Source organism: Leptinotarsa decemlineata, unplaced genomic scaffold (assembly GCF_025532065.1).
Source record: "Leptinotarsa decemlineata unplaced genomic scaffold, Ldec_3_MD MMD2_tig00001393_RagTag_RagTag, whole genome shotgun sequence".
Classification (NCBI taxonomy): domain Eukaryota; kingdom Metazoa; phylum Arthropoda; class Insecta; order Coleoptera; family Chrysomelidae; genus Leptinotarsa; species Leptinotarsa decemlineata.
This window is the reverse complement of record NW_027412562.1, coordinates 2,193,069-2,205,989: the sequence shown is the minus strand read 5'-3', so window position 1 is coordinate 2,205,989 and position 12,921 is coordinate 2,193,069. Positions and strand designations below refer to the sequence as shown.

The following is a 12,921-nucleotide window of genomic DNA, read 5'->3' as shown; positions in this document are numbered from 1 at the left end:
ATAATATTCACTGAGACATTTCCGTTTAAAGTATACTCAAAAAAATAGCCGAGAAAACTTTTGAAACAACCCAGTAGTAATGATCTACTCCCAACAATAAATACATAGAAATTAAAAAAACTTCATTGAAAAAACTCACCATGATATCACTAACGATATTCCAACTAAGGATGATATCCTAGACAAACCTGAACACACTAAATTAAATTCGGGGAACTAATGTATCGAATGTGCCGGATACTTATTGGATTCCCTTATCTTATCATTCAGTCTATCACAAACGTTTGTGAAATGGCCACCGATTTATATGAAAAAATACGTTTATGCGTGAAATAAGATTTCTTGTGATTCCCAGAAGAGCCACTCAAAACTGATTATAGTATTAAAAAAGATTAATTCAATGTATGATGTAATTCCTCTTCTTTTATGAGTATATTCTATCAGTTTTATTGACTTCTATCTGGAATCACTTTCATTTAAATAAACATATATTTTTCTATGATAATATTCTATTGTATAATACTGACTGGATATATTAAGAACTTTTCCTCATATAGTATGCAATTTCATTCTCGATTTAAAGTTTCATTTTTTCTCTCAAATGTTTGAATCGTCTCTCTTTGTTATTCTTGATCATAAATATCCCGTATATTCTATTACTGAAGATCCAATTTCAAATTTCCTCGAATATGTGTCAATTTCACACCCCGATAAGCAGGGATTATTTCTCCCTTATTTCAGGAAATAATGTATATATTTTGCCAATTCCCACCCTAAAATTGAATAGCTACCCCATTCTCACGAAATAAGCCCATCTTCAGTTGTACTATTTCCGACAATTCGAATGCTTCTGTCACCAAAATGAGGTTCTCAGTTACAATGCGATGAAATGATATTGTCAATCAAACATTTTTAACGGTTTCGATGAAATGCATTGAAAATATTCGGTTTGGTGGTTCTGGCATCGTTTGTGATTATTCAGAAATTGCTTATCTATTTCATGAAAATTAAAGTTAATAGGTAATTTTACCTAAATGTGATTTGAACATACTTGGCACGATTTTTGAAAAATAAAAGTCAAAAATTAAAGAAAGAACAAAATCAATTTTAAAATTTTCATTTATTTTTGTGGAACACAATATTGCCTGTGACGTATTTTCTGATAGACATTGTTTTTTGTGAAGAAATAGATGGACTTTAATGTTTTCTGGGTTCTTCCATAATCTAAAAAGTAAATATTGTGATGGCAGACAAACTGAATTTCAACGCAAACTGAATTTTAGAGTTATTTAACGCCAAAGATTGCACCTATCTAGTCATTACACAATGAAATATCTATTACAATATTTTTATAATTGATTGTATACTTGAACCTTACATTTGTTGAGAAAAAACAAAGTTTTGTGGAGTTTTACCTGAAAAAAAATATGTTTTGTTCGACATTACCAATCAAGACAATCAAAACCTTTGAACATAATATAAATGGGGTAAATCAAGATACCTGTATTCCATATCATAAAATATTTAAAAAACTTCAGCTCGCCATGGGTCAGAAACTTTTGATGTATTCTGTATAAGACGAACAATGGTTTTTCGATATAGTTCAAAATTTCCTGTTCAATTGAGCCCAATTCACCTTATGATGAGTTATCTCAGGAGTCGTTTCTAATATATTGAATATTGAGTCAGTTACGTTCTTGGAAAGATCCGGTGTACCTCAGGGGTCATATATGGGACCCCTACTCCATTTCTTGTTCCTAAATAACTTTGTTCAGGTGGTTGTGTCAGATTGTCGTATTAACACTGATGATTTGAAAACGTACTGGTCAAAACGATTGTATATTACCCCAAAATGGTATCTGTCATATCTTCAATTGGTCAATCAAAAATAAATCCTGCCATAACTTCGACAAGTGCTTCACAATATCATACTCAAGATATGTTTAAAAATCTGTTTGAAATCTGTTTTTCCGTTAACCAGCTGTCGCACCCCTACGAACAACAACTCTCAGAAGTCAAAACTTGTGCGAGCTAAGGATTAACGAGGTCTCACCTTTTAACGTGTGATTCCTAACAATACAGTCAATTGAATTCGATTACAATGTGAATAGTAAAGTTCTTCGTGAAAAAGCATCAATATGTCTTGGGTTTTACTTTCCAGAAGGATCTTAAATCCAAAAACTATATACTTGATGTTGCGAAAGCAGTTTCGTAAACAGATCAACATAAGAATTCAGAAAAACTTCCATCAAGCAAACTTGATATGGATGATATTTTTTTAAGTACAAAACACAAGCACTATAGGAACATTCTTAAGGCGCTCTGAGAGCGGTGCCTGTGCGGAAGTAGCGACTCACATTGGATTTGAATCTCTGGAGATTTAACCCATTTGAAAAAACGTTCTCAGGAAGTTTATTCCACATAAACGCAGTTCTCCAAATGGAAGAGTGAGTAGCCGTCGCGTATTTCTGATATGTACCGCTCTTGGTGGAAAAAAAGGTGCCAAGTCACTTGAACACTTTTCTATCGCTATAGAAGAGAAACAAATATCCAACCTTTCTTCTATGTTTCACACTATCAGGTTGCAATTGATATTCGCGTCTCCAATCAGGCGGACGGCTCTTTTCTGGATGGAGGTCAGCAGCTTCAGGGCATGCTTAGGGGCGGAGCTCCATACATGAGAACAATACTCCAAAGAAGGTCTGATCCTAGTTTTATCAAGCATCAAAGCTTGCTGAGGTATGTAATATTTTCTGATTAGAAACAGTGTTTCAAGCTGTTAAGAAGCAGCCTTCGCAGTTCCAGCGACATGGTTGTGCCAAGTCATGTTGGTGTTCATTTAAACCCCCAACAAACTTATCGAAGCAGAAAGCGGAATTGTTTCTTCCGACATTATTATATCCGGTTCGAAGACATATATGTTTTTGGAGGAAACCGATTCCTGGGTTTTTGTGGCATTGAATTGGAAGCCAACCAGAAAAACTAACTTGAAAATTATAGAAACAATACAAAATAAATTTGCCATGATTTCATTATGAAACTCACCAAATCGCTTCAAAATTTGAGTCAGTAAAATCAGTTTGTTTTCTACATAAGTTACTCAGTGGCCGGAGTCAGCCTGATTATTCGCTAGCCCAAATTAAATTTAATGTACACATCACCTACATCGACCCAAATCATCAACATTCAATATTCCAGGACTACTTTATATGTTTTACACAATTCGTGCAACGTATAATAATTACGCTGATAAATTTCCAGATAATTTTGTATGTAAATTATGTATGTAAGATTAAAAAGACATCACAATAACTTTGACATCTCAGTGCCATGCTTCTCTTAATGATTTATAACATTATAATTTGTCTTGTTCAGATCAATCTGTTGGCGTGGAAACGTAGGGGATATCGTTATTATTATTGAATTGTTCAACACATTGCTTTCACAATTGGATATTGAAGCTGATTTTTCCACTTGAACATGTAATTGGACACTTGTTGGTTTGTTACATGCAAAATACATGAGTGAGTTTGTGTTGGCCGCAATAAACCCTAGAAGGTTGCAATAAACCTACAAATCTTTTTACTTATGCATTGTTCAAAGTTTAGAGGGATAAGCCAGATACGGTTGAGGAATTGGGCACCAACATTATATAACCACAGTTACGGCTAACATAAAGAAATAATGAAATGATATTTTTTGGGAAATATTAGGCTGATCCAGTATGTACCTATTCATCAGTCTATGTTGAAGCTAACTAGTACATATCACTTACCTCCCAAGCAAATCTTGTATCTTGCGGAACGCTAGCCCACTTTCCTTGGAACGGTCCATATTTCGTACCCTTAGGAATGGTCACCTTGGCGAAAACTCCAGTTTCTCTCAGTTCCAGTTCACTTGGTAGTGACCCACTGGCAAGTATGACTTCCCTAGCTCTAAGATAGTAAATATCAACTCTCGCGTTCTGCTGATTTGAGTCAACGCTCGGTTTATCGTAAAGAACTTCTGGATTCTTCATGGAGATCTTGGGAGTGCCTTCAAGTAACATGTTGTCGGTGTGGGAGAAGAATCCCCTTTTGTATTCTTGTGCTAGTGCAAACTGGTGGATGTCAGATTCAGTATGGGGTGGTACCATTGCTCTTTCCATGGAGTGGTCTTCTAGTTCTAAATGTTTGGTGGAGGTTTCTATTTCATCTTCGGAACCTTCTGAAATACAAAAAAAAACCGAATTATTCTCCTAGCAAAAATGTATTGATGAGAGGTATTCAAATTTCTGAAACATTATTTTTTGAATGAATATCTATGTTCTTGAATGAATAGAACAGAATAAACAAGAATGAAATATAATGTAATGGAATAGATTAGAATAGAATGGAATGGAATGGACTGGAATGGAATGGAATGGAATGGAATGGAATGGAATGGAATGGAATGGGATAGGATAGGATAGGATAGGATAGAATAGAATAGAATAGAATAGAATAGAATAGAATAGAATAGAATAGAATAGAATAGAATAGAATAGAATAGAATAGAATAGAATAGAATAGAATAGAATAGAATAGAATAGAATAGAATAGAATAGAATAGAATAGAATAGAATAGAATAGAATAGAATAGAATAGAATAGAATAGAATAGAATAGAATAGAATAGAATAGAATAGAATAGAATAGAATAGAATAGAACAGAACAGAACAGAACAGAACAGAACAGAACAGAACAGAACAGAACAGAACAGAACAGAACAGAACAGAACAGAACAGAATAGAATAGAATAGAATAGAATAGAATAGAATAGAATAGAATAGAATAGAATAGAATAGAATAGAATAGAATAGAATAGAATAGAATAGTATAGTATAGAATAGAATAGAATAGAATAGAATAGAATAGAATAGAATAGAATAGAATAGAATAGAATAGAATAGAATAGAATAGAATAGAATAGAATAGAATAGAATAGAAAAGAAAATGGAAAAGGATATAATAGAAAACAGAATAGAATAGAATTGAATGTATAGCTCAAGAATGTGTTACTTTTGAAAAAGTGACTTTTACTCATTTTTCTCATGTGTGATCAAAATATCTGCATTTTTTCAAAACCCTGTATGAAGCAAAGAAAATTATGACTTGAAGTGAAGATCCTCATGTTAATACTCCACTCCAATTCGAATTTGATCGTTTTAGTACTAGAGAGTTCAAGATGTTTAGTATTTATAAAAGTACATGTTTGGTAAAAAAATCGAAATTAATTTACCTTTTCTGTCTGTTCAAAATTGTTTTTCCGTCGATCAGTTGACAACTTTCGAAAGTCGAAACTTGTGCAAGCTAAGCAGTAACGGGAAATAGTACATGAAGTTGTTAACAAAATGATGATAAATCATAATATGATAATATATACAGGGTGTTCTTTTTGAAAAATCAAAATAGCCGCTACTTTATAGTAGAAGCGGCAACGCCGCATCGTATGAGATTTCTTAGGAGTGTAGATCATAATAATTTATGCAAACTGTGAAATTTTCAGGTTGATTCGTTGTCTCTGAATGACTCTCAATCCATGTACATATACGTGAATGCACACACATTTATCATTAATAGCTCCAATACATTTTTATAGACAGCAATAGATCGGCCGACGAAATATCATCATACAGTATACATCTGAATAAAATTCAAAACATTTAATTTGCGCCATTCATTCTGCAAAATACAAAAATTCACTTTGCCAAATCAAGTTCACCTGCCGGCGATATCCGCCTTCTAAAAGTCAATTCTCTCTGTATTTGTTTCCGGATTTTATGATGAGCGTTATCAATACACGAAGCCAAACTTTTATTGTAGCGAAAATGATTTCCTTTAGTATTGCATTGCCGACTTGTTTGCGAAGGACTATATATCCAATCCCAAAGATGCCGCTTTTCGCATGTCCCGGTCATTCAAAGGGCTTCTAGAATTCTGACACAGATTTATCTGTTAGTCTGTAGGGAGGAAGATAACCGAACTTTAGCTAATTCTCCGTTCTATTGATTATGGTATTGATAATGTATTTCCAACGTTATAGGAATATAACACAATTCTGTGATGAAGTTAACGCGGTTTACTCTCAAGTGACGCAAATAAGTCAGTGATGTAGAAGAAATAATACGTTAGAGCACTTTCCAAATTACTCTTTCAGAAATTTCGGTTGGATTAAGACTTTCCTGAGTTACATAGATGGCAAAGTTCTAGTAAAAAAGAAAGTTTCGAATAAGGAACCGTCTACAGAAAAATTTTACATTGGAAAATTTTATACTTTCTCCTCCTTTGGAAAAATGAGTATTTCATTCGCATGACTGGTCATTTCCCAAATTAAATTTTATAATATATGTGACTATGATTTATGAAAGTATGTTGATCCCAAAATATTTCATTTTGGAACATTCAACAAGATAGAGAAGAAAAATATTCCATTTTTTGAAACAGGAATATAACGCCAGTTCCAGTTTTATGAAACTGGTTAATATGATGCGACCAATTCAGTTCAAATGTAATCATACATAGTATGGTGACAATCCCCAATTTTTTTCATAATGAGTTTTCAAGTTGTTGACTTCTACTTTCGTTTTGAAAATATGATAAAACTGACCATTTACTGATTCATTTCGATACTAATACCAATACTAATTCACTATCATTTTACTAGGTATTGAACCACTGGTCTTTTCAAATCGTTTTATCAATTTTCATCTAGGAAGTATCATCTGCAAATAGTTTACAATTCACAAGTTGAATATACCAGCATAAATTACCTAGTAGAATTGAATGACAGATTAACATGGCTCCAATATTGAACCCTGAGATGCCCCATGTGTAACTTCAACCAAGGCTGACTGTTTTCCATTCACAATAACAAACTGATGTTTTTCTCTTGGAAAACTAAAAAATCAAGAGCTTTGTAGAAATGACATCATGACGCAATCTACAATTTTCACAGTCAAATACACTAATTAATGATTGACTCAGAACTGAGAGAAATGTGAATTCTTAGGGGGCTGTTCTGGGACCGCTCTTATTGATGATGTATCTGTAAAATAGGAAGGGTGAGTGTAGACTCACAGAACTTAGGCCACATGTGACCTACTGTACATCCTCCCGAAAAGTTGTTCTCCTAGGTCATCGTCCATCTTTTCCTTTTCAGGAAAGTAGACAGGTCACTAGAAGACGTCTCCTTTATATCGGCAGGTGTAGGCCAAGACTCGCCGAACACACACTCTCTCATTGACAATAACTCCGGATACTCGCATAGGACATGCCTGACAGTTTCATCTTCCTGTTCACACATCCTGCATCCACTAGCCCCACACTGTGCTGGTCTTTCCTTAGTTGACAGAGGTCAGTCACAAATCTTACTGTTAAGCGTAGATTTTTCCTGGTCATCGCCAGATATTTCTTCAGCACCAGCTTCCCAGGGTCGCCCAAGGTGATCCTGGCAAGATTGCATCCTTTCATTTTATCCTATCTCTTTAGGGATTGAGCATGTTTGTAACGTTTGGATAGTTCCGCAATTGTCGAAGTCATCAGGCCGTAGGTGCCACTGGTTCAGCCGCTTCCTTGGCTAAAGAGTCGGCAATGCGATTACCTTCACTCCTGTCGTGCCCTTTAACCCACCTCAGGATAGTGTTATTATCTACCGATGCTTAATGAACTAAACAATCTGACGATTCTTCTATACATGCCTCATGTGACTCCCAATAAGAACTTCAAGTAGTGTCTTTTGACAGGGTAAACTTCAAAAATTGGTGGGCATGAAATAAACTCGTCCTGAACCTTTGCAGTGGGAAATGTTCCTCAATTCGGGTTATTACAGCAAATGCAAGTTTGAACAAAATAAAGTTGAGTGTAATTCATGAGTTTTTCAAATTCACTTCGATACGTATTCAGATTGATTAATTTTTAAAGGGATTTGTTTCTAATTCACATATTGGCAACAGCGCCTTTATCAAGTTGAAATAATTTATACGTACCTAGATATTCTACTTTAAAAAAGAAACATTATCTTTATAAATCAACAATTGAGGCAAAATATAAATCATAGTTCAATATCACCTCCACAAGCCACATAAACAACAGTTGTTTTGTTATTTATTTATATAGAAGAAGACAGATTAGGTGCACAAAATGTCATATGAAACAGAATGTCTCGGAATTCGGAACATAAGTAAACAGAACAGCACGCTTCTGAAATATGTCATCTTTGTTTGTCTCATACAGGTAACAGATTCATTGTCCTTTATTAGCTATGACCGATGTTGCCAAGTGGTGAAATAGAAACGAATCCCTTTAAATATTGAATGCATTATTTCATTCCTTTTAGAGAAAAAAGTTGAAATGATAAGTTTAAAATGCATTGTTTTAGAGCTCTTTTATGAAAAATACTTGATTTTCGTCAGGAGAAACATTACCCGTTGTGAGAAAGATCTTCAGATGAATTTCGCATGATTGAACGACGCTTAAAAAAGGGTTATATGATTTGATGTAACGAAATGCGCATAAAATTCAACTTGTGAGGTGAGGAAGCAAGTATACATTTACATGAAGCGGAAACTATATAACTGTTCACTATACGAATATTTCGAAGCACTTTCAAGAAAATAATCATTTGTTCTTTTATTTTCACTGGAAATATTGCCAACTTTCTGTTAAGAGATTGAAAAACACTGGTGAATGCTGAATGGTATATAATAATTTGTTTGCAAGAAGTGGTAAACGAAATTTAAAAAAATCAAACTTCAATGTTTCGTGGTTATTCTTCATGACATCAGTTTTCACATACAATTGACAATGAGAAGAAGAAAACATACAGGGTGTTTATTGAACATGCGGCAAAAACTTAAGGGACTATTCCTCGGACTATTCTAAGAATATTTTGATATGGCGCTTTTTTCGAAAATACCGAGCGAAATAGAGCTTCGACAATAACAATTTACAACCAAATATTACATGTAATGTTTCTTAATCTACAAGAACTGTTGACAATGACTACCCCCCGCTCGGATGCAAGAGTCCAATCTTCTCCTCATTGACTCCCGAACTCTTTCAAAAACACCAGGATCGTTTCTGATTGCGTTACACCCATCAGTTATTCGATTTCCAAATCTTTCACATCTTTCACTGGAGTAGTATAAACTAATGAATTTTTATTACTTCGTAGGTCCAGTGTAGTACGCTATACTTTTATTTTGGCTACGTTAATGATTTTGAAATTTCCAACATTTTTATTGTCGGAATTATTTTTTGCCTCGTATCTTCGAAAAAAAAAACGCCCTATCAAAAACCATCAAAGAACAAAATATCCTTAAAATAGTCCAAGGAATAATTTTTTGCCGCATGTTTAATAAACACCCTGTATAAATGATTGTCTGTATCCTTCTGTTTACGTGGAGATCGATTTTCATCTGCTCAAAAAGCAGTTGAAACATTTCATGTTTTGAAATATCAGCTGTAATGAAAGAGTTTTCTCTACAAAAGTTTTTTTTCTAGTCATTATAACAACTTCAAAAGTGAGCCTCGTGTAAATTACGTGGTTCATAACTGTCTTCATTAACGTAAAAGATAATACTTTTTAAACACCCATAAATCAAAATTGCCCAAGTAAACACTTGCAGAAGAACGTTGCTACTTCCCATGTGTCAATGTTCTAACACATTTGTCAAAGGCAGGTAATTACAGTCCACCATAAGCAACGAGAAATCACTGATTCATCTTCAGATAAACAAATATAAATTAGTAGAATGCCCAGCAAGACCCAAAAGACCCGTTATGTATTTTAAAGTACCCTCTGCTAGAATACCGTTTCTTCATAAATATCAAGTTCAATCCTCTCAGGTGTTTCGCCAAAACAGAAACTCAACTACAAAATAAAGTGCCTCGAATCGGTCTCCTTATTGTTTAGACGTGCAGCTCGACGTTTTCGAAGTCATAATATCTAAAAATATCCCCGCGACATTTCCTGGAACACTATCTTGTATTTGCAAATAACCTCACCGAAAAGTGCCTCCGTGCGATTTTCAGATGTGTATGTTTATATTTGAAAAAATTGAAAATGATCTCTTCCAGCGCGTCGTGGTTTCTCATCAGACGCAAAATGTGCGTTATTCAATACTGAAAGAGAAAGAAAGGGGATACATTGAAGTTTGTTTTGGGTCGATGTCCTTTTTCCTGGGTATGATATCACTGTATTATCCATGATAATAATTATATATCGAACTATTCTACAATGTCTTTTATTTAACAACAGATTACAAATCCTAATTAGAAAATTGATTAGTTCTGGTGACCCAGGTAGATTTTGAAAAAAAAATTACAATAGAAAATTACTTTTTATGAAAACTTGTTCAAGAAGGGTGAGTGAATAACTTTTTGTTGGTTGCTACATTAGATGTGTTATAACCACAACTTCAATATGGACTACGACATATAACATACAAAAAATAAAGGATAAAAATCAAAATATTACTTCCTAGAAGTAATATTGTTATGTTTCTTCAAAATCTACCTGTTCTGCCGGAAATAATCATTTATCCCATTGAGTTTTGACATGAGATAACAATAATTACCAGATTAATAAATTACCTGAAAAAATTGCTTTTTCACAATCTACCTGATTTCACAGAATCAATTATTTATGTCATTGATGTGTTTTGAAATGCCAATAATCAACATATTTGTTAATTACCTGTTTTCTCAGAAGTGAGGTTGTATTTTGAGTCTTTTTTCAAGTTATAACTGTTTCACCAGAACTAACCAGGCATCTAATTGAGTTTTTGCATAAAAAGTCATTATTACATATATTTATAAATTACCTGCTTTCCAAGAAATGATATTGTCATTTTATTTCTTCAAAATGTACCTGTTTTGTCAAATCTTATTATTCAGCCAATTGAGTTTTGACATGAAATGCCCATAAGTGACTCATTTATAAATTACCTGTATTCCCAGAACTGATCGTTTTTATTTAATCTACTTGTTTTGCCAGAACTAATCCCTTATCCAATTGAGTTCTGGCATGAAATGACAATAATTAATATATTCATAAATTACCTGATTTCCTAGAATTGGTTTTTCATAATCTACCTGTTTTAACATAATCAATCATTTATATTTCCGAAATTTGTTTTGAAATGCCAATAATCAATATATTTGTTAATTACCTATTTTTTAAGAAGTGCATTTGTATCTTAATTATTTTCTCAAAATATAACTGTTTTACCAGAACTAATCGTTAATCTAATTGAGTTTTGGAATAAAATGCCAATAATTAACATATTTTAAAATACCTGCCTAAAATTGTCATTTTATTGTTTCTTCAGAATTTACCTGTTTTGCTAAAATTTATCAATTGAGTTTTGGCATAGATATAATCGTTTTTTTATGTCTACCTGGTTCGACAGATTTAATCGTTTATCTTATTGAAATTGGTCTTGAAATGCCAATAATTTTCAAATTTGTTAGTTACCTGTTTTTCAGAAGTAAGGTTGTATTACAATTACTTTAACAAAATATAACTATTTCACCAGAATGAATCATTCGTCTGATTGAGTTTTGGCATAAAATGCCAATAATTACCATATTTATAAATTACCTGTTCATCATTTTTTCAAAACCTACCTGTTTTGACAGAATTAATCATTTATCAATTTGAAATTTGTCTTAAAATGCCAATAATTACCTTATCAAAATCTACCTGTCTTTTTAAGATTTATTAGGATTAATCATTTATCCAATTGAGTTTTGGCATTAAATGCAAATAATTGACATGTCTATAAATTACCTACAAATAACTGTTTCTCCAAAATCTACCTGTTTTGACAAAATTATTCATTTATTATAATTGAAATTTCTCTTAAAATTACCATAACTAACATATTTAAGAAGTGAAAGAAATAAAAAAATGAAAAAAATTCGCTGACAGTGTTCTATGTTTATGGGGTCGAAAGTATATTGGCGAAACTGAAAGACCTCTTGAAATAAGAGAATCAGAACATAAAAGTAATATAAAAAACCGATAGGTAGGAAAATTTTGACTGGCAGAGCATATTTTAGAGATAAATGGAGATGTGAAAAATTAATGAAATGGGAAGAGGAGAGGAGGATATGACGTCATTTCAAAACATTGGAAATTTTTCATATCCAATGCCAATATGGTTACTCAATTTGAAAAGTTTCCATTGAGGTGTCGAAGAAGGAGACAGAGACAGTTCCCGAAATGCCTATTAAAGAAAGTATATTCTTCTTCAACAACTGTTCAACTGTTTCTTTCAGAGATCAGAGACAACAATTACAATGATAACTGAATTTGATTTTTTTCAAAAAGTCAATTCATTCCATGGGAGTGAATAGTTCATAATAACATAAACAAATGACGTCAACATTCGATTCAATTTGGCTTATCAATACTCACATAAACTGCCTAATTGCCATAGAATTAAAAACGAACCTCTGGCGGATATCCTCAGATACAATATCATATCTTGAACGCGGTTTTTTTAGAGCAGTTCAGGACCACAGAAACCGCAAGGGTATCTATTAATTTTAATTAATAATCCCAAACTGAGACGTAATGCTCTTTGAATATCGTATTTGACTATCCGAACTACCTACGTGAGAGATATGCTATCACTTGTCCCAGAAAGTTCGCAGTCTTTGCAGTATCTGTGTTTATTCTGTAATGTTCTCAAATTTTAGTTTTACCAGCGATACTTATATGTTATTTTTGGCCCCAATCTTCAAATTATTAAGGAAACTTGTACTGAACATTGCCTCTAATATAATTTCAACCAAAGATGACTGTTTTCCGTTCATTATGACATAATGGTAACTATATTTGGAAAACTCAAAAAAACCCTTGGCAAAGAGAGGTTTTGGCTTTCTAATTCTTCAA

General features: G+C 33.1%; 1 protein-coding gene across 4 annotated transcripts in view; it reads right to left on the bottom strand.

Annotated features, from left to right (window-relative positions):
* Nucleotides 1–12,921, bottom strand: part of LOC111515167 (transcription factor hamlet) — a 300,593-nt gene that overhangs the window by 86,422 nt on the left and 201,250 nt on the right. For 3 of the 4 annotated variants that reach the window (XM_074176082.1, XM_074176084.1, XM_074176083.1), the window contains exon 2: nucleotides 3,776–4,206. In XM_074176082.1, the coding sequence (XP_074032183.1) occupies nucleotides 3,776–4,206 (431 nt within the window). Of the gene's footprint in view, nucleotides 1–139; nucleotides 289–3,775; nucleotides 4,207–12,921 lie in introns of those variants that run through there. The other variant, XM_074176085.1, reaches the window with a different exon arrangement.